Source organism: Diaporthe amygdali (assembly GCF_026229845.1).
Source record: "Diaporthe amygdali strain CAA958 chromosome Unknown NODE_2_length_3802984_cov_64_841326, whole genome shotgun sequence".
NCBI lineage: Eukaryota > Fungi > Ascomycota > Sordariomycetes > Diaporthales > Diaporthaceae > Diaporthe > Diaporthe amygdali.
In genome coordinates this window covers 914199-936958 of record NW_026517022.1, presented here as the reverse complement: position 1 = coordinate 936958, position 22760 = coordinate 914199, and the positions used below count along the sequence as shown (strand labels likewise).

The 22760-nt window shown below is 52.7% G+C and overlaps 8 protein-coding genes across 8 annotated transcripts; 6 read left to right on the top strand and 2 right to left on the bottom strand.

Annotated features, from left to right (window-relative positions):
* Positions 1–2230: 2230 nt before the first annotated feature.
* Positions 2231–3484, top strand: J7T55_011635 (Ras-related protein Rap-1; the record flags this gene model as incomplete). Its single annotated transcript, XM_053136440.1, has 8 exons — positions 2231–2256; positions 2339–2370; positions 2539–2565; positions 2688–2767; positions 2830–2852; positions 2913–2941; positions 2994–3251; positions 3312–3484. The coding sequence occupies 8 exons, from the start codon at positions 2231–2233 to the stop codon at positions 3482–3484; spliced, it is 648 nt and encodes a 215-aa protein (XP_052999441.1).
* A 1123-nt stretch (positions 3485–4607) lies between these two features.
* Positions 4608–5072, bottom strand: J7T55_011634 (uncharacterized protein; the record flags this gene model as incomplete). Its single annotated transcript, XM_053136439.1, has 1 exon — positions 4608–5072. The coding sequence occupies one exon, from the start codon at positions 5070–5072 to the stop codon at positions 4608–4610; it is 465 nt and encodes a 154-aa protein (XP_052999440.1).
* A 705-nt stretch (positions 5073–5777) lies between these two features.
* Positions 5778–7538, top strand: J7T55_011633 (uncharacterized protein; the record flags this gene model as incomplete). Its single annotated transcript, XM_053136436.1, has 4 exons — positions 5778–6467; positions 6582–6679; positions 6891–6994; positions 7345–7538. The coding sequence occupies 4 exons, from the start codon at positions 5778–5780 to the stop codon at positions 7536–7538; spliced, it is 1086 nt and encodes a 361-aa protein (XP_052999439.1).
* Positions 7539–8596: 1058 nt separating this feature from the next.
* Positions 8597–9132, top strand: J7T55_011632 (uncharacterized protein; the record flags this gene model as incomplete). The annotated part of the gene is made up of 2 exons (XM_053136435.1): positions 8597–8773; positions 8851–9132. The coding sequence occupies 2 exons, from the start codon at positions 8597–8599 to the stop codon at positions 9130–9132; spliced, it is 459 nt and encodes a 152-aa protein (XP_052999438.1).
* A 686-nt stretch (positions 9133–9818) lies between these two features.
* J7T55_011631 (uncharacterized protein) lies at positions 9819–14495 on the bottom strand (the record flags this gene model as incomplete). The annotated part of the gene is made up of 1 exon (XM_053136434.1): positions 9819–14495. One exon carries the CDS (start codon positions 14493–14495, stop codon positions 9819–9821), a length of 4677 nt encoding a protein of 1558 aa, XP_052999437.1.
* A 698-nt stretch (positions 14496–15193) lies between these two features.
* On the top strand, positions 15194–15848 carry J7T55_011630 (ubiquitin-conjugating enzyme e2 35; the record flags this gene model as incomplete). The annotated part of the gene is made up of 4 exons (XM_053136433.1): positions 15194–15246; positions 15311–15399; positions 15456–15587; positions 15664–15848. The coding sequence occupies 4 exons, from the start codon at positions 15194–15196 to the stop codon at positions 15846–15848; spliced, it is 459 nt and encodes a 152-aa protein (XP_052999436.1).
* Positions 15849–16531: 683 nt separating this feature from the next.
* On the top strand, positions 16532–17042 carry J7T55_011629 (uncharacterized protein; the record flags this gene model as incomplete). Its single annotated transcript, XM_053136432.1, has 3 exons — positions 16532–16542; positions 16603–16670; positions 16723–17042. 3 exons carry the CDS (start codon positions 16532–16534, stop codon positions 17040–17042), a joined length of 399 nt encoding a protein of 132 aa, XP_052999435.1.
* Positions 17043–20639: 3597 nt separating this feature from the next.
* On the top strand, positions 20640–21305 carry J7T55_011628 (uncharacterized protein; the record flags this gene model as incomplete). The annotated part of the gene is made up of 1 exon (XM_053136431.1): positions 20640–21305. The coding sequence occupies one exon, from the start codon at positions 20640–20642 to the stop codon at positions 21303–21305; it is 666 nt and encodes a 221-aa protein (XP_052999434.1).
* Positions 21306–22760: the final 1455 nt, after the last annotated feature.

Genomic DNA, 22760 nt, shown 5'->3' with positions numbered 1-22760 from the left:
ACCTCGTTCTCGGTGCAGCAACTGGTCCAGGTAGTCTACGTAGTCTACTACTACTACTACTACAACACACACACACGCACACACACACTTGCAGGTAGACGAGGCATATTCCGCACCCAGTCAGTTAGTCAGTACCTACCTCAGTAGACAGCTCCTTGTTTTTCTTTTCTTCTCTCAGGTTTTCCCTTGTTTCAAAACCAACCCATTTGCTGTGTGCTTGCAGGTTTTGTGTGATTCTCCCAGGCTGTTTGCAAGACAGATGTACATTATCCAGCACAGACAGAGAGAGAGAGAGAGAGAGACTGTGAGAGAGACTGAGAGTCAAGACGGCCACGGCCACGGCCACGGCAACGGCAACGGCCACAACTGCAAAGTGCAGCAGCCACCACGATCCCTACCTCCCGCCCTTTTTTTATTAGTACCCCTGGCTGCCCACTCCGGCACCTCCAAGCGATCAAATCTCCCATCGCTCACAATTGATCTCTGAACGGCCTGCATCCTGCACTCTGCATTCTGCACACTGCACTCTGCACTCTGCACTCTGAGTTCTGGACTCTTGCCGGTTGAGGCTGCTGCAACCCTGCTTCGATTGGCCAGGTCGGTCTAGCTAGGAAATAAGGCACAGGCAGACAGATTACAGCAACAGGCAATTGCAGTGCAGTGCAGGGCAGGGCAGGGCAGGGCAGGGCAGTAGAGCAGACAGGAAGCAGTGCGGTGCGGACACAAAACACACACAGTACAGCAAGTACGTGTGTGTACATACATACATACCTGACCTGCCTGCGTCTCCAGCATCGCATACCAATCCGTCAAAACCTCGCCTTTTCTCTTCTCCTGCCATCCCTCCAGCTCCAGCATTTACCTTGCTTGCTTTTACCTCTCCTTCCCCTCCGTTTCTAGTCTTTTTTCAAATATCTTTGTCTTGACCACACCTCAGCAGGTTTCCCCCATCCCCCCGTCACGTCAACGCTTAGACTTCCCACCTTCCATGTTGAGGCGTCAATTGGTGTCTCCGTCATCTGCAGCCACTGCACACGGTGACCGCAATAGCCGTCCTAACGAGGCGATCATCCCCGGCGGCCCAGACAGCTCCCTCTCCCCCAGGCCAAGCGCTGCTACTGTTAGTACAGGCTACCTAGCTGCCTGCTAAGCTGCCTGCTAGCCCGGCCCTGTGCGGAACGTGGGAACACCGGTCAAGAAGGGGGGCCTTGTCAGTTTTATTGCCGAGCGGTGCGACCTGCCTTGCGTGCACAACACCTCGGCCTCGTCGACATTGTTGTTATTACTACAATTATTGTCGCCTCAAGGCCCGGCCACTGGGTGAACAAGACGCCCTTCTCCACGCCCGCCACTTCCATACAACCCGACGATCCAGTCCACGTCCTCGATTCGACCGGCCTGGCCCTCGGAACATTACCTGCGCTTTTGCCTCGCCCGCGCCGCGCCACGCACACGCTTTCCCACAACTTCGGCTCCTTTCCTTGGCTTGGCCCTCTCTGCTCTCAACTGGATGCTTGCACTGTCACAAGCTGCCGTCAACCGTCTTTTCCCTCCCAACCGCGTAAACGCCTCGTGCCACCACTACCACGACTCTGCACGCCCTGCTGCCTCTCACCTCTTGCACACTCCGCTGCCAGGTCATCCGTCTTCCATTGGCGATATCCGCTGGCATCTTTTTTGCTTTTGCGACGTTGGACGCCACGCTCCTTGCCGGTAACCGCCAACTGGCACCTGGCCCCTGGACCTTCATTTTCGACCATCATTTCTTCTTCTGTCCACCAAGACCACCTCTCCCCACTCTCTCTCCTACGCTGTTCTCCCTCGATCGTCCAGCCCCCAGCCCCCAACCCACGCGGGCGGAAGGAAGGAAGGAAGGTAGGAAGGATTAGAAGGGATTACGCGCCAGCGCCAGCGCCCGCGGTTCAGGAGAGATCAGGGTCCTCCTCGGCGAACAATTGACCTCGACCGGGTCAATTCAGATCCAACCCGACTTCTCATCCTGATTTGCGTCCAGCAAACTCCCGCTGCATGCCGAACTCAATCACCACGCGATCTTCATATCGTCGTCCCTGCGACTCTGTGACAGGCCTTGGCGAAGTCTGTTGCAAGTCTGTCCGTCCCTGATTTGCCGGCGGTTGAGGCATTGACTTTCGACATCGCTGGGGGACTCTGCTCAACGTCGTCTTCGAGTCAGGCTTGATGCATGCGCTCTTAGGCTCGGCTGAAAACCATGCCGCACTCAAGATATCAAGCGTTGTAGGTCACCCCACCGCACACCCATACTTGCCGACCATCCCTACCTTCTAGAACAATTCCACCAGCTGACATGACTCAAAAGTCGGGAGTTCCAGGTAGTCGTTCTCGGAGCAGGTGAGCACGTGCGCCGCAACACATCCGTTGCAAACCACCCTCTTGATTGATGTGTGTGCGCGTGTGCGCGTGTGCGTGTGCAAGCGCGCGCGAGCGTCAATACACGCGTTAAGTCTCATGCCATTGAACTGGACTGACATTGGGATCTCTCCTCTTTCTCTTTACTAGGCGGCGTCGGCAAGAGCTGTTTGACTGGTGAGTGGAGCCCACCTATTGACATGGGCACCTCATGTAGCCCCCCTGTCGAGACCACCCTATCAAAGCAACCCAGGCCCAGGGTTCACGTGAACGCTGCGTGACTGACCGACTGCCAATAGCACAATTCGTCCATAATGAATGGATCGAGAGCTACGATCCGACTATCGAAGATTCTTACCAGAAACAACTAGCCGTTGATGTATGTGTCTTTATCCGCAATAAAGTCGCCTGCCTGCTACAAACAGCTAACACGAAGCTTAGGGACGCCAAGTTGTCTTGGAAATGTGAGTCGCTGTCTTGAACAAGATGTCTTGTTGAGCCTCACGTGGCTAACACATGTCCAGCCTCGACACTGCAGGAACTGAGCAATTCAGTGAGACACGCCCCAGAGCCCCCTTAAAGACTACTCTACTGACCTGATGCAGCGTCCATGAGAGATGTGTACATGAAAAACGGCCAGGGATTCTTACTTGTCTTCAGCATCACATCGCGATCCTCATTGAACGAGCTGCACGGCCTTCGAGAAGAGATTCTGCGCATTAAGGACAGGGACCACGTGCCCATTGTCATCATCGGGAACAAAGCCGATCTCGAAGATCAGAGAGAAGTCCCTCGTACGAAAGCATTTGCCGTCTCACAAGACTGGGGCGCTCCTTACTACGAGGCGAGCGCCAGAACCAGGAGTAAGTGTCTACTAAAGAATTAAAAGAGCAGTGGCAACGGAATCTGACCAGCGGGAACAGCGAATGTTGACGAAGTTTTCATCGACATTTGTCGACAGATGCTGAGGGTAGATGATGCGATAGAGGCAATGGACGAAGAGACCTTCGAGACGCGATACAAATATGACGAGCACAGCAGGAAGAGGCGGCGGCGGAAGAGAAAGAAGGATCACCCTAAATGCGTCATATTATGATTGATCTCTTCGCTTCTTCTTTTGGGCTTCGCTTCCCCAACCTTGTTCTTACTATTTTCCCCAACGTCTAAGACCGATTTCTTCCGACATTTCGTTTTTGCCCTCAAGACTATATACTCTCTCGGCCGTTCCAAAAAAGGGGGGTTTCAACATCTGGCGTCAAGGTCCTGGAATCTTTGTGCAGCTTACACACCTTATACCACCGTTGCTCCAGTTGATACCAAACTGCGCGAAGACGCCGCCGTCTCACGACGCTCATTTTGTTGTCATTATTTCATTTCTATTCCATATCGAGCAGACGGTTCTACATACACAACGAAGAACAGCAGCATTTGCTCAACCAAGCCACCAAAAGAGTTCTCAACATTGAATTTCACCAGCATTTTGGGGGCAATCCCGAAGGCGTTGTGCTGGAAAAAAGAGGGGTGTTTTGCATCAGAGAACTGGTTTACGGAAAGACCTTTACCAGGTCTGGGTTTTTTTTAAGGGAAGAATCTCGGCTGGGTTTGGAGGACGCGACTTTGGTGTTATTTCAAGGAAATAGACGATGGGGGGGAAAGACCCCCGTCATGGGCAGGTGTGGCTATCAGGAGCCTGTTCCGGCTAGAATCTTAGCATCACTCTCCCCAACAGAGCTGGTTGGTTCCAAGACAAGCTATGTCTCTCGGTGACCGTTTCGCCATGCTTTGCTAGTGTCGAGAGACCAAGTACAACCTGTGACACTGCTGATCAGTGGGTGCTGAGACTTTCAGAGCAGCTTTCGAGACAATTGACCCAACCCCATCCTCCCCCTTGCTGGAGGGCTCAAAACCCCAACCCTACTGCTGTGGTCCTACATGACTTTGGAGTGGTCATTGACTTTCTGCCACACAAAGTGTATCGCTCTTAGAAACCACACCATAATTGTTCTTAGCCCATAGATAGACCTCTTCTTTGTTTATCTTACCCAGCTATTTCAATATACCCGAATCCTCTCAACACGCCACCACCCTCAGTCTCCCCACTCCAAAGCAACCAGGCGCCTGCCAGAATTTCATATCCTCCGACAGGGGAAAAGAAGGGGGCAGTCTCACACACAGAACCCAAACCACAGCCAGTGCCAGACTGAGGGAACAGGATGGAGTCATTCGCCCTCGCGGCCGAGCACTCGGGCGCCATAAACCACGTGCACACGCTGACCATCAGCCCCTCCATCGTCGGCGTCGCGAGGGAGCTGAGGCTGGCTGTGACGGTGGCTGTCGTTGGCTGGGTCGCTGTGGCTGGCATCAGGGCGCTTGCTTCTGCGGGCTCGCGGGAGCCTCAGAGGAGGGAGTAGCGGGCTGTCTGCTCCTGAGGAGATATGGCTTCGGGGAGTGCATTCGTCGACCAGGCGTGCTTCGGTCTTGGGTGCCTGGTTTAGTCCCGCATTGTGGTGTGACTTCCAGCCTGAACCGAAGATGCCACGCCTCACGGGTGTCCGCTTTGCCCCGTGATTCCTAGCGATAGAAGCTCCGGCGGCAATGAGAGGCCGTGCGGTCGTTTGTACCACGATCGGCCTCTGCCGGGAGAAGGCACATTGATTACTACGGCTCCCATTGGTATCGCACATTTTTCGCCAACGAATTTCCAAAGGAATTGCTCTCTGGATTCTTGCGTTATCAGGATATGCTGAGTAAGTAGCTCAGAATACTTCGAGGTCCCAGGACCGAGCCCTCTTATTCACGGCGAATATCAGTATTACTGGGACAAGAAACCACAGAGCACCCTCAGACATCTCGGGCACTCATCCAGATCTGATACCAAGGATGTCTATCAGCACTGGTAAACGCACTGTTTGAAAATTTATATAGACCGTCATTATTAATATACCACCACTGAAGCCCACGCAACGGAGCGCACGCTCCATTTTCTTGGGCCTCTAATGCTCTGGGTGTCGGATGTCAAATATACTATAAGATTCATCTTGTCTCCGCTTTTCTTGCCCATTGGGCTGGCCGAAGATACTTTTTGCAAATAAAGTTAATCGCCTGGATCGTACTCCAATATGACTCGCATATCCCTCGTGTCTATAATGCGGGTGATGCTGTCTTGATCTCGCAGTCGTGTAAGCTTTGATCGCACGAATCGAGCCGTTGTCTGTGTGCGCCGCCAGGAGTTTCAACGCATGCAACGAGGCTTGGAACAGAGACCTGTATTATAATAATATGATCATCCTGAAGCCGACTTTCAGGCCATAGCAGTATCTTTGGAGTGTTTTGATCCAGTAATCCCGCGCCACTTTCCGGCGACAAAGGCGCAGCGCGACGGGGCTATCATGGCTGAGCAGACACTTCAAGTTGAGGGCGCCGAGCCACCTCCACCAGGACGGATCGCCGACCTTGATCATCCGGAAGATGCCCTCCATAGCATCATCTTGGCGATAGCTATACTGACACTTATCCTGCCGTTGCCCTTTTTCCTTCTGCGCGTGTACGCGCCCTGGAAGCTCTCGTCCCCTCTCAAGGTCGACGACTGGTTCTGCGCGGCTGCTTTCCTTTCCGGCATCTCATACTTGTCCAGCGCCATCGTTTTCGCCCAGCACGGGGGTGGACATCACATCTGGGAGGTGACGGATTCGCAACTGCAGGCCGTCCTGGAGACGACCTACTGGAACTCTATCGTCTACAGTCCCGCCGCGCTTTTCACCAAGATCACCTTGCTCCTCATCACGATCCGACCCTTCCGCGGCAACAGGCCCTTCGTGTATGCTGGCTACTGCCTGATCACTGTCATGGTGGGCTACTACGTGCCTGTGACGATCCTCAAGATTATGACCTGCAGGCCTATTCGAGGATACTGGGACTACGAAGTAGACTCGAATTGCTACGACTACCGCTTGGTGTTTCTGTCTGACGCTATCGGGGCGGTCATCACGGATGTTCTGGTGCTGCTTATGGCGGTGCCGTTGGTTTGGATGTTGTGGCGGCCCAGAGTTAAGATGTGGTTGATCTTGGGAGCCGGAAGTGTGAGTATTGACTTATTGTGCCTCTCTTTCATTGGGGGAGGGATATCTCACGCGCGAGAATAATTTGCGACAAACCGCACATCGGGTCCACAGAAAAGCTGACGTGTATTCAAGGTGGCAACAGCGATGTCCCTCGTCCGCATGGGATTTGTCATTTCCTTGAAAGAGACAAATGACCCGACGGTAGACTTCGGTAGACTGAGTCTGTTCGGGTAAGTAAATAACTGCGCAGAGCCCAGACTTGTGTGGGATTTTGTCTTATCTCAATTTTCATTGCCGAAAAAAGTAACTAATAGGTTCACCTTTACGATATAGTCAAATCGAAATAGCAATAGGCCTTATCTGCACATGTCTACCTACAATCAATGAGTATTTCCAGTCGAGAAAAGTGCTCGAGAGCCACTCACAGAGATCATGGCCTAGCATGAGGTTCAGAGCTTCCAGGTTCCTGGAAACAAGTGGCCTCCGACCTCAAAGGCTGGGTTCGCCGGGAGAGGGCGCACCAATAGCATCACATGCTGTTCCTGGTATTCTAGTGGAAAGAGATATTTTGGTCACTGGAACTTATAGTCCCGAGACACCACTCCGAGCTCCGTTATATTACTCACAGTCGTCGATCATGGAATCCTCTCCCACGCTCTTTTCCTCGCTAGATTCCGAGGTGATGAAGATGGACACAACACACAGAGCCAATGCACCGGCACCCCCCATCCCAGAAAAGAGCAGTGCCAGACTTTCAATGCACCGCAAGTCATGGGGGCCAAACACGACCTTGGACAATTACATGGACCCTGTAACGCACGCGACCGAGACAGGAGTAGTCACAAGCTGCAGGCCAGCTTTTGAAACCCAGCACAATTCTCTTACACGGAAAAAGGAATGGTTGTCGTGTTTTCCACCGCCCTTATTCTCCGAAGTGCGGGAGATCCCAGCCATACCAGAGGTCACCACACCGGCTTCACCAGCTTCATCAATGCAACACTCGCCGGGGATGCTCAGAGGAGAACCTCGATGGAATCGTGGGCCTCCGTCGCCTACACGGGGTTCAAGTCCGCCCATATCGCCTCTTGAAGATCTGTTACAGAACTCGCAGCCACCACCTCGGTGGCAGAGTAAATATTCAGAGCAAGATTATCGACATTACTCTTTCTGAATGCGGGAGACTTGGAAGATAGACAGACACTGGTTTACAGTCTTAGCTACCATGTCACCGAAGGTGGCTCTGGAGCACAGAATGATATAATATGAATCATTTTCAACAAGTAATGACACATGCAGATCAATACCTCCTGAAGTTAAGATTATCAAGTAAGCCGTAATATTTTAACTGTCTGTAGTCCAATGCGCTTGTTACTGAGACAAAGGCTGACACTTGCGTCTGATGGAGAATCATATGCTGGGCCAGAAGGATCACTGGGCGAAAACCGCTGTATCCAGGGTATACACTTTGTCATGCCCAGGAGTCTTTGTACGGTGATCTCTCTGGCGCACCATACATCCCTCTCATACGCTGAGTCAGTTCGGTTGAGTAATAACTTGGCAATGGATCGTCATAACGCAGCTCAGCTCATGCATAGTACATGTGATTTCCTCTACTTTCAGAGACTCGTCCTAACTATCCTCTTCCCTGAAGCCTAGTCTTCATGATAACCTACTAATTGCCAGACAAAACTTCGTACCATTGGTCGGTGAACGAATCTCTATTGATACTGCTCTGTGTTCCTGCTATCTATTCTTCCAAAGTCGTGAGCACTATGTGGGGCAATGAATACTAACTGCCAGTGCGTTCTTACTTGTGTCATGTACGACAATACCCACCGTCTTCAAATTGTTGCGTCACGCACGGCACAGTGTAGAGAATGTCACGACAAGATGACAGCATGGCTACAGCCAAGATTGAGAGACAATAAGCTTAGAATAGCAAATATACAATGGCTTGTGTAAATCATCAAGCCCTTGATGCCTCAGGGCCAACAGAAGCTGAGTATCTTAGACTTACGACTTCCTATAAAAGGGACCCAATAATTCTAACATGACCAGAAAGAAACTCATCGACTTACAAGCATCCCTTTGAATCAGACTTGAACAATCAAGAACTGTTCTTCTTCGACCACCAAAAACTCATCATTATGTATTTCACTAGTCTCACTCAGACTGTGCTGGCTGGCCTCGCGTTCCATGCTGGTACGGCAGCCGCCATTTTCGAGTGCAACCCAGACCAGCATGCCTTCGATCCCACCAAGAACAAGTTTGTGGTTCACTACACTTCCATCCGCGACTCCAACTATGACAATGGTCAACCTTGGGTGAGCAATAACTCGACAAATCATCCCAAATCGGGAGACATTTAGATTGGAGCCGGTAAATTGACTAATGATTCTAGGTGCGCATTTGTATGCCAAAGGGCGACTTGAGCGGCTGGATTGACGTTGACCCGCTGCAAACGCCTTGCTCAGATAATCCTGCCACCCATCTGACTGTGTCTCAGACGGGTCTCCACCATGAGCTGGTTGTGACAAATGGCGAGGGATGTGACTCTGGCAGCGGGCATGGCCTGAATGGTGCATCTATTGCGTACAACGACCAGGTGGCCGTCTTGGAAGGTTCGAACGGTCGTTGTGGAGACCGTGATCACGGCGTGTCGTGCGAATTTGACTTGGACTAAGACAGTAGATCATATTCTGCAGAACCTCTCACGTCAGAGGCTCATCCTTTAGACGCTCAAGAGTCTGAGAGACTTGCTCAACAGTACTAGCACCCACCAGAATTCAGTCATAATATTCGGCATCAAAGGAAACATGATTTTCTACCTAGCGACATGCAAGTGCGGAACGTGTGTGTTGTGCCTTTTCCGCCGCTTCGCCCCAAGTGTCGAGTGCCGCAATGAGATAAAGTTTGTTGTACAGTGGTTGTAGAGTGTTCCTACCTCAATCTCGGGAATTCATCATCCCCTGTTGATCGGGTTTCGAATGCGAGACTCTAGATTAAACTAGATCGTTCTATCCATACGGCGTGTCTCGCAATGCATCTCACTGTTTCTCCGGCAAAGATGGAGATACTCACGAGCACTGGCGCTGAGTCACGCCTACCCCAGCAGTCTGCCATTGCCGTCTTCTCCCTGGAGCGAAAGCTTGTACGGCGGAAGGAGCCCAATCTACTTGCTTAAAAGGCAGCAGTGAGTAATGAAGCAGAATGAAACGTGGAGTCGACCAAATTACCCGGTAGCGCTTCAAATATTGTATTAGAACATTTCACTTGGGTATAAAGTAATCATCCCGAAGCCTTGGAATACATAACCCAAAAATCAGAGCACACCATAGTTAATACAGTCCCTGTACATGAAGTTGCAGCTCATGAACGGGGCTTTCTCCCACCTCCGCCGGCATCATTGCCACCATCGTTGTCTCCACTCTTCCGCCTGAAGCTGCTCGGTCTTCTAGCTTCAAGGCTTTTTAGCCTATTCCCCAGGCTCAGCCGTGCGGCAGACACTCCCGGCCCAAGGGGGCTTGGCTTAGCAGGCGTGTTTGCAGAACTCGTCGGCGGTATGGTGGCCAGGATTTCGCCGTCATTCTCGCGCTCAGGAGGAGACCTCACCACCTGGAAGCCCGAAATGCTCGCAGGGGAGTCCGGCCCGGCTACAGGGGTAGACTGATTATCAGTATCGCCTTCCGTGCCTATTGAGAACGGCGCCGGTGCCGACTTCCTCCTGAGTCTGCTCACCATGACCGAGGCATTATTGAGCGCAGCCCCAGAAGACAAGGTACTCCCGCTGCCGCTGCCGCTGCCACTTCGTTCCCGCGTGAAGTCCTTGTCTCCGTGGCTTGTCTTCGCCCTTGAGTGACCGTAGCTTTCCGTTCTCTCCCGGCCCATTCCCAAAGCTGCCCTCATGGCCACCCATGTCTCTACCTGTCCTTTATCCGACTCCTCAACGCACTCGCAGTCATCACCAGCAGGGCATTCGGTCTCCCCCATACTATGCCACTCAGCTAGGCAGTTTTCATGGAAGACGCAGCCGCAGCCCAGGCAAGCAGGATAGAGCGCGTTGATGGCCTCATGGCAATACACACATGTAAGCTGTGACTGTGTACGCCTACATCTCTCACAAATACCAACAGCACCGCCCAGAGAGGGACTCTGTGTGTACTGTAATGGTTGTAGCTGCATCTCGTGGACACGACAGATGCCTGTCACGTCGAGGCCGCGGCCGGATGCCTGCAGCGTGTGGAGTTGTTCGCGTTTGCCACCGAGTATGATCGTAGGGGACGTTGTGCCTGTGGCGGATTGGCTGGCGTCGTGTATGGCGGACTCAATGCAGCTGCTGTCAGCGCTGAGACGTGGGCCTTCACTCCAGCTGCCCTCCTTGAGAACGTTGAACTTCATGATTTCCAACCGCGCGAGAGGAAGACGCCACATCTGTAGTATCTCAGCATAGGCGTAGCGATAGCTTGCGTAATCCGGGCCCCGGCTGGGGTCTAGCAGAGGAGTAGCCAGCCAACCATCGTCATCGAATGCTGATTCATCCTCCACTGTCACTGTCACACTGACTGGTATCGTGGAGACGAGCTCGTCCCTGCGAAATTCGTCATCTGATACAGATGTCCTCGCTGTCTCTGTGGCTTCCGAAGGCGCTCCGAAGTATGTTGAACCTCCCCAGGTGATATTACCCTGGATGTGCGATATGTTCTCCATGATCCTCTCAGCTGGGCTGGGGCGTTTGCGGCCCGGAGGAGATGACGATGCCAGGGAAGTAAACCCACGTGGCATGCCTGACGTAAATGTCGATGCCAGAGCGGACTGAGATCGACGAATAGCACGGTCATTCGGAGAGGTGGAAAGGCTCTGAGTGTGATCTATCTCACTAAGATGATGGTCTTTGAAGAACCTGTGTGGTGGCGTTTCACCAGTCGAATACGACTGCGATGAAGGATCTCCCATCCAGAGAACATCTGGGCTTTGTGGGTCGGAGAAAACGATCGGTGTCTGAGACGTTCGAGGTGTCGTGACTGCTGAACTGTAGCCACTTCTCCGCTCCATGCCCCATTCGGCCGTGTCTGTCGGGAAATACTCTAGAGAAAACGATGGCGCCTTCATTGGCAGCGGTGTTTCCGGCTGTGTCAAGCGTGACTCGGCATAGGCTACACTGTCCTCTGCCGATGACTCTCCAAATATGCAAGAGAGCATCGCCAACATCTGTACGTCGCCAGTTTGCTCGAAGTAGTTGAAGAGATCTTGGACGAAGTCTTGGGCGAGTGGATGATGGCCCCATTTCACTCGCCCTCTCAGGAGTTCGGTCTCATTAGCACGGGGCTCCTGGGTCCTGTATTTCGAAAGGGCGTCTTTAGCGATGACGAGTACGGACTTGTCTCTTTGGCGATGCTCATGTAGCTCCAGTGGGATATCTGACCTCAGGAGAAGTGCCGAATATCTCCAGATATTGACTAAGTCGTAGTAGCCGTACTTCTCCGCTACCCGTGCGTTGTGCTCACAGACATGTGCTCCATCGCCAAATATGATGTACTCCTCAGCGAATTGCTTCTTCGACGGCAGCATATCCCGCATATCATACAATGAAACGATGTTCTTTGGTCGTCCGGGCCTGCGACGATTTGTGCCGGTCCCAGTTCCTGTACCTGTGCCTGCGCCAGTACCTCCGCCACTGGAGCGGAGCGACTCGTTGGCACTCCAGGTTTTGTGGAGGCGGCGTCCTGGGCGATACCACAGACTGATCTTGTGCATGGTAGTCATTTCCGAGTCGCTCGAAGATGACGAGTCATCAGAATCATCTGACATGGCTGATAATTCGTCGTTCACTGAGGCTTCGCCATCAAGGAAACGTTGCCGTGGGGGAGACTCATGAGGGAGGCGACCGAAGCCAGCGAATGTTGGTTGATCTTTTGGCCGCTCCTTGAAAGTCTCATTCGGACTGAAAAGTAGAGCCTTTGCCTCCTTGGTTGGAAAGAAGCTAACCAGCCGCCCATCGTTTGAGAAACGAGCGCCACATGTTCTAATTACTGGAGGTATGGCGGGACGGTGACTTGGCGCCAGTGTATTATCGATTTCAGTGCTTGCGCTCAATTCTTGCGACATCGACATTGATGCTGATGCTCCAGCTGGGATGTCATTGTCTGAGTCCTCGCTCGAGCTCTCGTCGGCAAGCACATCAAGTCCATCGTCCAGGTCCCGAACGTTCTTGAAGAAAGTCGTGCTTTGAGTAAGATCAGCCTCGCCGAGCAGGTAGGAGAAGGCCGCATTAAGACAATTCTGTTTGCGTTTGAGAAACTGTTGGGCGATCTGGTGAACCTCGCTTTCTAGCCTCTCATGGGAGCCAGGTGGCATGAAAGCATTCCTCTCAATGATGAATTTGGGTGGTTTGTTCTTGGGATAGGCGTGCGGAACATCCACCTTGACTTTGATGAAAATGTCATCACCGTCGACCCCCCACGGGCCCTTTAAGGAGGCGTTGAGTATGAGTGAATCCATGTCAATGCTGTCCCACTTGACATTAGGCAGCTGAGTGCTGATTCGGACGAATTCTTCTTGTAGTGACTCGGGTTCGCCCCATTGGTCGTCATGGAAGCCTAGCCCGAACATAGAGGAATCCTTAGAAGCCGCTCGTTGCGGAAAATCGGTACTAGATTTCCTCTTAGTCATCGTGATACCTCTCATCCAATTCATCTGGGCCTGGCTTCTGTCCATCTTTCCTGTTCTCGAATTCTTGGCCTTCATGGATGGTCCTTTCCAGGATGGGCCAGTGCGGTACGATGGTAGCTTCATGCCTAGGGTAAGTGCGCTCTGGCGGCCGGCCCCGGTGCGCGAATCGCTCATCGTAGCTGTTCGTCGGTGATGATTGCCATCATCTACGGTCCGAAAGGTCTTGTACGAAGCTCCTTTTCTGGTTATGACCAGGTTGGTCCTCGCCTCCATGCCCTTGACGTGCCCCACTGACTCTAAAACTGAAGGCTCCGGGCGCGTCAAGCGAAGTTTATTGTCCTCACCCCAGGATACCATTTGGAACTCGCGATTGTCGAGCCTGTCTTCGCTGATGCTACCACGGGCTCTCCAGAGAAACTCCTTTGCCTTCTGGCCGCCATGGCCCTCAAATGTCGCAACTGGCTCAACCCGACCGTCAACAGGGGTATCAGGGCCCACGCGTCGGTCAAAAAGATACAGGTGCCCAGGCTCGTTTTGGGGCATAGCCAAGAGGCCCCTGCCGAAAGGCGTGTGTCTGGCACGCCAGACAGGGAAGTCGGTCCTGATGACCCTTTCTGGGACATCCTCGGCGTTCCTATAATCCCAAAACTTGATACTCCTGTCCAAAGAGCATGTCACAATGGCGGTGGCAGTGAAACGATTCCAGTCGATGCCGTAGATCTTAGACGTATGAGCACTGATAGACCTCAGTGGCTCGGAGGATTTTCGCTCGTCCCATATGTGAAGCCATCGGTCATGAGAAGAAGCGATGATGAATGGGTCTTGGCGACTGTATTTGACCTGTGTAGCGCCGGCGAACCAATCACAGAAAGTGAGAGCTGGTTGCCTTGGTCGCCTCAGATCCCAGCAGTGAACATACCCATCTACGGCGCAAGTTGCCAAAAGATCGGGATGATGGGCAGAGAAGTTGATATCAGTGATTGCCCTGGTGTGGCCCTGCAGGGAATGCTCGATGGCCCCCGAAGTGGAGTCGTCTCGGAGGTTCAAGTTCCAGACGAGACAGCGATGGTTGGCAGTAGATGCCACCCAGTAGTCTCGGGCGGCAAAAGGTGACCACTGGACATCGACGACAAGCCACGGAAGTCCATGGCTACTCAGGCGACGTGGTGGACTGTATGGTGAATCTAGGTCGATAATGGCTAACCCTTCTGGAGACGCGAGAGCGACGTCCCGGCCTGATGGTGATATGGTGGCCGAACCAACCAGCCCATCGACGTGGATAGTGCCATCTGCATCGAAGCTTTCGCTGTCAAAGGCTGACTTGATGGTCTTCACCTTTTTTGGCGATGCCTTGAGCTGGTCAAAGGCTAGAGGCATGGTGAGAGTCCCAGAAGAGGTGCATGTCTTGAGAGGACCATGCTCGTGGTCACAGATGGACTGGTCCTTGAATCATGTGATACCTGTGGTGGGCTGTCATTGTAAGCTGCAATGGGAAAGTATGCCAAAGGACCTCGAAAATAGAGATTTGGCAAATATCGATTTCATGACATGGCAAAGTTGTAGCTCTGCCACATGTGACGAGGTGAGGTTGACAGGATCCAGGGTCCCCCTTCAACATGTTGCTTGTGCTGAGATAGCGGTACCTGGGTACGAGAACTCTTATCTAATCAGCAGAGGCTGCCCCCCATCTTGGCAAGACATCCCACCAAGCACCCTGCCTACTTAGAACTATGCAATAGATTGATTGACCGATGATACCATCACCACCGACATCAGCTTGTAATCTTCCCCACAACACAGATAAATACACCTGCTCCTCACCAGCACTTCCCAACCTGGTCCTGCACCACAGCTCCCACTCGTGCCACCTTCCCGATCCCAGGCCTGAAACTTTGCGACCGTTCGTCCTGTCGAGCTGCGCCACCCAAGCCTAAACCTAGCTGCGCTCTCTTCCGTAGGCCGGCTCTAGATAAGACCAGTGACACTCTGGCCCAAGGAAGGTCTTGAATCTCCAGGGCTACTTACCTCTACGATCCATCTCAGCTGAGCTACCCTGCAGTAGCAACAAAATCAACATGGCCTTGCCAAAGAGAATCATCAAGGAGACTGAGCGCCTGATGGCCGAACCGTATGCTGCCTGCCCAACCCAGAGGAATCGACCATAGATCCTGTGCTCTGACATCCCCTCCCAGTGTCCCCGGAATCAGCGCCGTTCCTCACGAGGAGAACCTGCGCTACTTCGACGTCACCATCGACGGCCCCGACTCTTCCCCCTACCAAGGTGCGGCTCGCCGGAATACGCAAACGCAACAAACAGAGCTGACTGGTCCAATCTAGGTGGCACATTCAAGCTCGAGCTGTTCCTCCCTGACGACTATCCCATGACGCCTCCAAAGATCCGCTTCCTTACCAAGATTTTCCACCCCAATGTCGACAAGCTTGGCCGCATCTGCCTTGACGTCCTGAAAAGTGCGCACATGACAATCACACCCTTGTCCAAAGATCCCGCCACATGGTTAAATCAAGCTAACAAATCCATTCTCAGACAACTGGTCTCCTGCCCTCCAGATCCGTACCATTCTCCTCTCCATCCAAGCTCTCCTCGGCGCGCCAAACCCAGACGACCCGCTCGCCGCGGACGTCGCCAAGTCATGGAAAGAGGACGAGAAGGCCGCTATCGAGACGGCCCGGGAGTGGACACAGAAATACGCGACGGGTCAGCAGCAGTAGGAACCTTCTGATCGTCCTTCCCTACCTGATAACGCTTCCGCTGCGGACGAGGAGCCAGTACGTGAGTGGTGGATTGGTGCTGAAGACGAGGATCTGGAACGTCTTGACAGGGTTTTGGACCAGATTTCGGAGGAGGTACGGCGTTCAGCCAGAAATTAAGATGAGATCCAGCAATCGACGAGCTTTGGAGTTTGTGTGGGCGATAGTGTCATCTTGGGGGGAAGTGTGAATGAGCTTTGTCCAGAGATGAGGTATCTAGGCGTAGTTGACGGCAGAATCATGATGTGAGAGGCATAAGGGGAAAGCTCTTGTGGCAGTCTCACGTTTGCAAGACAGGACATAGTCTATGCAGCAAAGACGACGATGCTGTAGTAGAAGTGATAAGGTCTGACAGACTGCGACCCAACCTCGCCGTTTGGGTGTGACAAGCAACCCTCCATTGTCTAAGACTGCTGCGTTTCTGCCGGGCCGGTGCGGGACGGATCTTCTTCATGCCTCTGGATAGTGTCGCTTTGTCTGACTGGCTTACATGCAAGATTTCGTCTTTACTTTAACGAGATACTGAAGAGTGCCTTTATGGACAAGGATAATGCAGGAAGACAGGTACAATAGTCCTTTTGGGAGTACAATGGCCTTATTTGTTGACCAAGACTGTAAGGTCTAGCAAGAAAGAGAAGATGAAAATGGAGAATATGTAAATCACCCTTCTGATCCTTCTCACAGATGACATTTTGGCATAACCACATTCCTACAGGGATCAAGATTCACTATCAATCAGCAACAACAACATCAAACTCACAGATCAAACAACCTCGCATTTCAGTACCAAGATCACTAACTTGAGAACCACTCGGTATGCTTTCTCTACTGTCAGCTGTGCAGACTTTGAACAACCCCGGAGAAAACGCCCGGGTGCCAAAAGACGCGATCTTGCCGGCGACTTGGTTTTCTGCTGCGGAGTTGCAAACACTTCAGCAGCTCAAAACGCAGCGCCTGGGCATGACACCGCGTAGCAAACCTCAGACGCTGGACTGGGCCGAACTAGAAGTGCGTCAAATCCTTTTCCTCCGAGGAATTCTCTGCAAGTCCTTCAGAGACGTTGGCAAAGAACTCGGAATGTCTCTCAGCAGAGTGACACAGAAATACAACGAGCTCTGTGATGTCTATGGCCTTATAGATGAAGTTGAAGATTAGGTGGAAGTAAGGTGAGTTCTGAAAGGTAAGTTCGATGCAAGCAAGCACCTAGGTAGTCTATAGATTCTGAATCTACATCTCTTTACTGAGTCAAGAATTTGAGTTTTACTTTGGCTTACACCTTATGTTCTCGCATCCGTGTAATATATGTATATAATGAACCAAGTCGGAATCTATACGTAGAAGTATCTGTTATCATAATCTTTTGTCTATAATTTTGGAAGAATCTAGCAGTGATTGTGTTGCTCTTCACACGTTAACAATCAATTGCTTGAGGCAGCATACCCCTTGCTCTTGAGCTAAGTAGAAAGAAGCTTGGTCTTTTATGTACAAAGCCAGTCATTTCGTCCTCACCACAGGAATCTAAGCAGCCTTTAAGCAGCGGCTACCTTTTAAATGGATGCAAGACCTCCGGTACACCTCGACAGGTATCAGAGCACAATGAGTACCATTAAGTCCAATATCACTGAGGCAAGGACAGTCGCTTGCAAAGGTCTCTGTTGAACATTGTATATAGACTATATGCATAGACTGAGATGATCTAGACTAAAGTGGCATCGAGAGCTATAATTATGGCAAATTTGCGGAAGGATAAGTCGAACTACAGCAGAAGCTTGAATTCGTTCCGAATTTTGCTTGCTTGACGATTTCGCAGATGCCTGGGGGGGGGGGGACAGAGTCTATTGTCCAACTCAAAAGCTGCAAGATTAGAACGGCCGATGCTTAGCATATAGTAGACGTAGCCGTGTGCACATCACATCAGAAGACCACTGTGCCACAGAATGGCTATTTGGCGAGGAGGAAAAGGCCACCACAACTCACAAGGAGAATGGATTGGTGGAACATTTGACTATCAGCCTCGACACGAGCTCGACCCGGTTGTCTAAGACAGGCTGTCAACTTCCGAGGGCAGAGACACTCATCTTGACGAGCACGAGCAATGTGATCGTAGCTGACTGGCGGCGATCGCCGAGGACCTCTCGAGTGGGTCAGACTTCTTCGAGATTCGCCTGCGAAAGCCACAAAAGAACAGGAGGGAAAAAAAGGATGCTAGAATACAAGATATTCGGAGCGAGCGCTTTTTTCCCGTTTATATCGTATTGTTCCTTCTTGATGTAAGTGGAGTTCTCTACAATGACTTGGGGTTGAATCACCCGAGATATATCAAGCCGTAATTACTAATGATTCTGTCTGACGTCGAATTGGGGTGCCCATGTGCCGTGCCTGAGCGTGCCGGGATCTCGAGCCTATCTGCCGTCGAGCATTGCTCGCGGAAGGGGACCCCTGGACCCGAGGACGTTCCAAGTGGAGGGGAGCGGGCGGGATCGAACCAGAGAGCCAACCGCGGCTTGCACGACAGCAGCCCCTATTGCTGGTGTTCCTGACCTCGACCGGATCCCACATGCTGTGTTTCGTGTGCTGGGAGCTGACGTCGCTCTTCATTATAACATGAGAGCCCTCTGACATTATCAGAGCCGTAGAAGGCGTAGAAGGGCGGCCGTCAGTTCGCAGCGCATATGGCGCGCGCCAGGGGCACCAGGATCAGGGGGGCAAGGGGTGGGTTCGGACAGGCATTTGAGCTCCCGAGCCAGCGGCGCTGGCTTCTCTATTCTAATACGGGCCGAGCGCAGAGTGGTGAAGACCGGGGCGGCGACAGCTCTCGTGAGGCCCGATGGTACTCTCAGAGTGGCATCGCGAGGATTGCAAGAGCAGCGGGCTAGTCCTGTTCTGGGCTGGGTGGTTGGCCATCTGGGCAGTTTGGGAGCTGTCAATTTCCCGCTGCCCGTTTTTGTCTCTGGGCCGGGCTCTCGATGCCTTGGACGTTGGTGGGAAAAAGACCCGAAACAGAATGTGCCGGCAACAAGGGCCGCAGGACGTGAGCGTCAGAGCTGGCATTAAGCATTAATAAGTTGTGGACATCGGGCATTGAGACGGGGCATGGACACCGTATTCAGAGCGAGTGAGCTGTGTGGGAACCCCCCTATCGGGATTTAATCTTCCAATCATCCAATCCAATCTAGTCCAACCCGCCCTGGTGGCCGTTGAAGGTGTGCAGGTTGGCCAGGAACCAGGTACCAGTCTGCCAGTCTCGGGTGGTCAGCCGTGTGCCGTGTGGCGCTCGGTTAGGCCTGCAGAGCCTGCAGAGCTGCACATTGCTTCGTCTGGTTTTGGTTTGTTTGTTTTGTCTGAGGATGGTGCTGGCCATGCTGATGCTGATGCTGATGCTGATGCTGGAGGGTTGTATTACAGTAAAAAAACAGACATGATGAGGAAAGCAAGGAAGAAGGAAGCAGGCATGGAAGCGATGCAATGCAGCTAAGTGCAGCATGCCAGTGCATCCCCGATCCAAGACACGCGGGCCCAGGCTTGTGCTTGCAAGGCACAGCTACAGGCAGAAGCAAAGGCACAGACAGCATGAGGAGTGAGTGACAGTTAGACAGACCCAGAAGTTAGAAGTTACAAGTTGGAACCCAGTCCCTTCTCGAGCTTCTCCACCTTCCTGTTCAGGCCTCCAAGCTACAGTAGCTCTGGTTTTGGTGTTGGTGCTGGTGCTGGTGCCGTGCTGATGCTGGTGCTGCTCTCCAGCTCTCCCAGCTGCTCTAGCTGCTCCAGCTGCTCTAGCTGCTCTCCCCTTTCCCACGAACCCAACACCAGCCAGCAGTCGTCAGCCATCGGGCCATCGGCCAACATCCAACATCCAAACCCACATCAACCCACCTTCTGCTCCGTTCTGCCGTGACCCTCATTGCTGCCATTGACCTCGGCGCCAACCTCGGCCAGTCTCCCCTCATCCATGGCTGGATCGAGAATCCCATCCCATTCTCAAGTAGCCATCTTATTATAGCCAATTGAGCTCGGACAGCGCATCCATCTTGCAATCCCCAAGCTGGCGACCCACCCAAGAACGAGCACTCTCATTAACAGTATCACGCCCACCGTCGTTGCCCAAGGCTCGACTTGCCTAATAACTTCCGAGACTCCACCCGTCTCCAGCCAGCAACTGGCACCTGGCACCTGGCCCCGGGCTCCAGACTCCAGGCCGTTTCCAGATCTCGGACCCTCTTCATCAATTTGGCCGACAAGGGTCCTCTGGGGCGTCACTCCACCCCAGCGCGCCCAGTACCGTCTGAGCTCCCTCCTCGAGCCTGACCTCGTCCCCGTCCCTGACCCAGTCCCTGTCACTCATCTCCAGATCTGGGCAGAAAACCCACGCCTGGAAACTCTGAAACATTTCTCGAGGATCAACTCTGCGAGCTGCTGAGGTTTCACCGGTACTTGGACAGCTGCTACCTCTCGTCCCGTTTTGGAAACCGCTGGCCTGCCACTCATTACTACTCTCCCAAATAAACAGGACCTCGAGTGTAGCCCTGCCTTCTCGGTCTGGCCCGAAGACGAGGACGCAATTCACGTCCCATTGCCCCCGGAAGACCAGCCCTGACGCCTCGACGCTTTGACTCCCGCTCATATCGCCCCGACTTACCCCTGACGACATTTGTTCTCTCTCTCCCACGAGACCTTCTCTCACAACAACATCCGACGGACGAACCCTGCCCAGTTGCCAGCTGACGCTCCCCAAGAGCCACTCAAGAAGCCAACATGCCGTCCTTAATCAGTACCAAGTTCCAACTGCCCGCTCTCGACCTCAAGTTCGGCTCCTTGACCGAGGGCACCGATATCCCGCCGCCGCTGCCTTCGCCCATACAAGAGGAGCAACCCACCACTCCTCAGCCATCAGCCGAAGAAGCCGCCAAAGCCTCGACCGCGACCAACGGCACCCAGACTTCGCCAGCTGCAGTCAGGTCCAACGGCAACAAGCAGTCCGCTGAGAACGTGCCTCTTCCTTCGTCACCAACCTCGGTCAGGACCGGACAGGGTAGCATTCGACGTTTGTTGAGCCGTAATCGACTGGACTCGGCCTATGCTAACGGAGAGACCACAGCAGGAGATGCTGGTTTAAATGCTCTCAAGAGACCGGACAGCCGACCAACCAGCCGCAGCAACGCCAGCATTACCACCGAAAAGCAGTCCAAACGAGCATCTGGATTCTTTCGCCGTTTCCGGAGTTCGCATGATGCGACAGACACTGCTCGGCCAAGCAGACTTTCCACCTCGAACGAGAACGAAAAGCCCTCCATCACCAGTCCCAAGTCAAGGGGTCCGCCGCCGCCCATGATCCCCGAATTCAAGGCCCTTGGGTCCAAGGTTGACCTTGAAGGCGAAGGGGGAAGTCTGGGAGAGGATCTCTTCAAGAATATAAAGTAAAGCCCCGATCGAACTACGGAACGGGAATGGGCACAGCCGTTTTTGCCACGAAGGCAGCCTCACGTGTGACGGCTTCGATACACCGAGCGCCCGAAGACGAACACCTAAGACACCGCTTGTTTTCATCCATTTCGAAAAACCACCCGAATCTTCCCATGTCGAATTTGGATTGAGTTTGCATTTGCCTGCGTCGGAATCACTGCGATTACTGGACTTGGGGACGAACGTTTGAGATATGTGGCCCGAGATACCCAGCTCGCCCCATGCGGGCTTATTCACACCTACACATTACGAAATTTCTTTTATTCGCTACACGACTTTTTAACTACCTATCGGCTTTTTCTTTCCCTTTCTACGTTGACGACCTGGATGCCAGCGTCATTTTGGTGCTGCGTTTGAGACATTTTTGATACCTTGAGGCTGGAACGCCCCCGCGCGATAGTGAAGGAGACGGAGTGAGCCGGAGAGAGAGAGGAGAGGGGGAGGGGAGAGCAAGAAGAAGGAGGGTCTTTGGTACATGATCGCACGCCTGATGCGTTTCCGCCTGCTTCTGCGCTTGATCGGAGAGGATCCTGGATCGGGAGGCCTTCTTGCGAGGGAGTACATTTTTCGTGTCCTATGTTGTCAGGACTTATTGATGGATCAAGTTTCCGAAAAGACAAAACAAAGAACACAATTTATTAATAAGAGGGTCGGTCGAGTCCTTGGAGCATAACATTGCCCTTCACATATACCAAGACTGGAATAAGACATGAGATGTGCACATGATATTTAACAATTCCATTGCCGGCTCTTGTGGTTGCAGTGAGTTGTAGGCCAGTAACAAGTTAACGGTTTGACAGCAAGCCTTGACGTTGACAGGTCTTACATGAAAATGTGTAGCGCATCACTAAGGAAGCTCCTGACAGATTGTACATCGTATCCAGCTGCCTAAATATGCATTTCTCGAACTTATTGCATACTTTCCGGCCGCCAAGTAGAGCCACATCCATAGTCCACGATCCGTGCCCCCTTCGCAAGCCCACACCCTTCTCGACATCCATTATCCATTACCGCGGAACTGGCCATCCCGCGGTTTCTAGAGGCCGTCAATAGGCCGGAATGCTCTCTGGATTGCAAGCCTCTGGTGATCAAGCGCGGCAAGCTCGCATTTCTCCGGCGCGCTGATAAAGAAGACGACACTGATGACAGCAGTGTATTCTGACAGCGCTCCTTTTGCACATGTTCTCCGAGCCGTGACCATTAATGTTACGGAGAACGGTTGAGGAACACCCCTTGAAGAGGATCTTGAGATACCAGATCGAGACTCCTGCCGTGATGATCAGTGAGTCCGTCTCAGAGGTCACAAGGAGTGAGAGGAGGCCAGAGCACACACGCATTCACGGTTCAGCAATGACCTGAAACAGAGCAAGAGGAGTCTCTTCGGACCATATCCAGTCCAACGAAGCCCTCGAC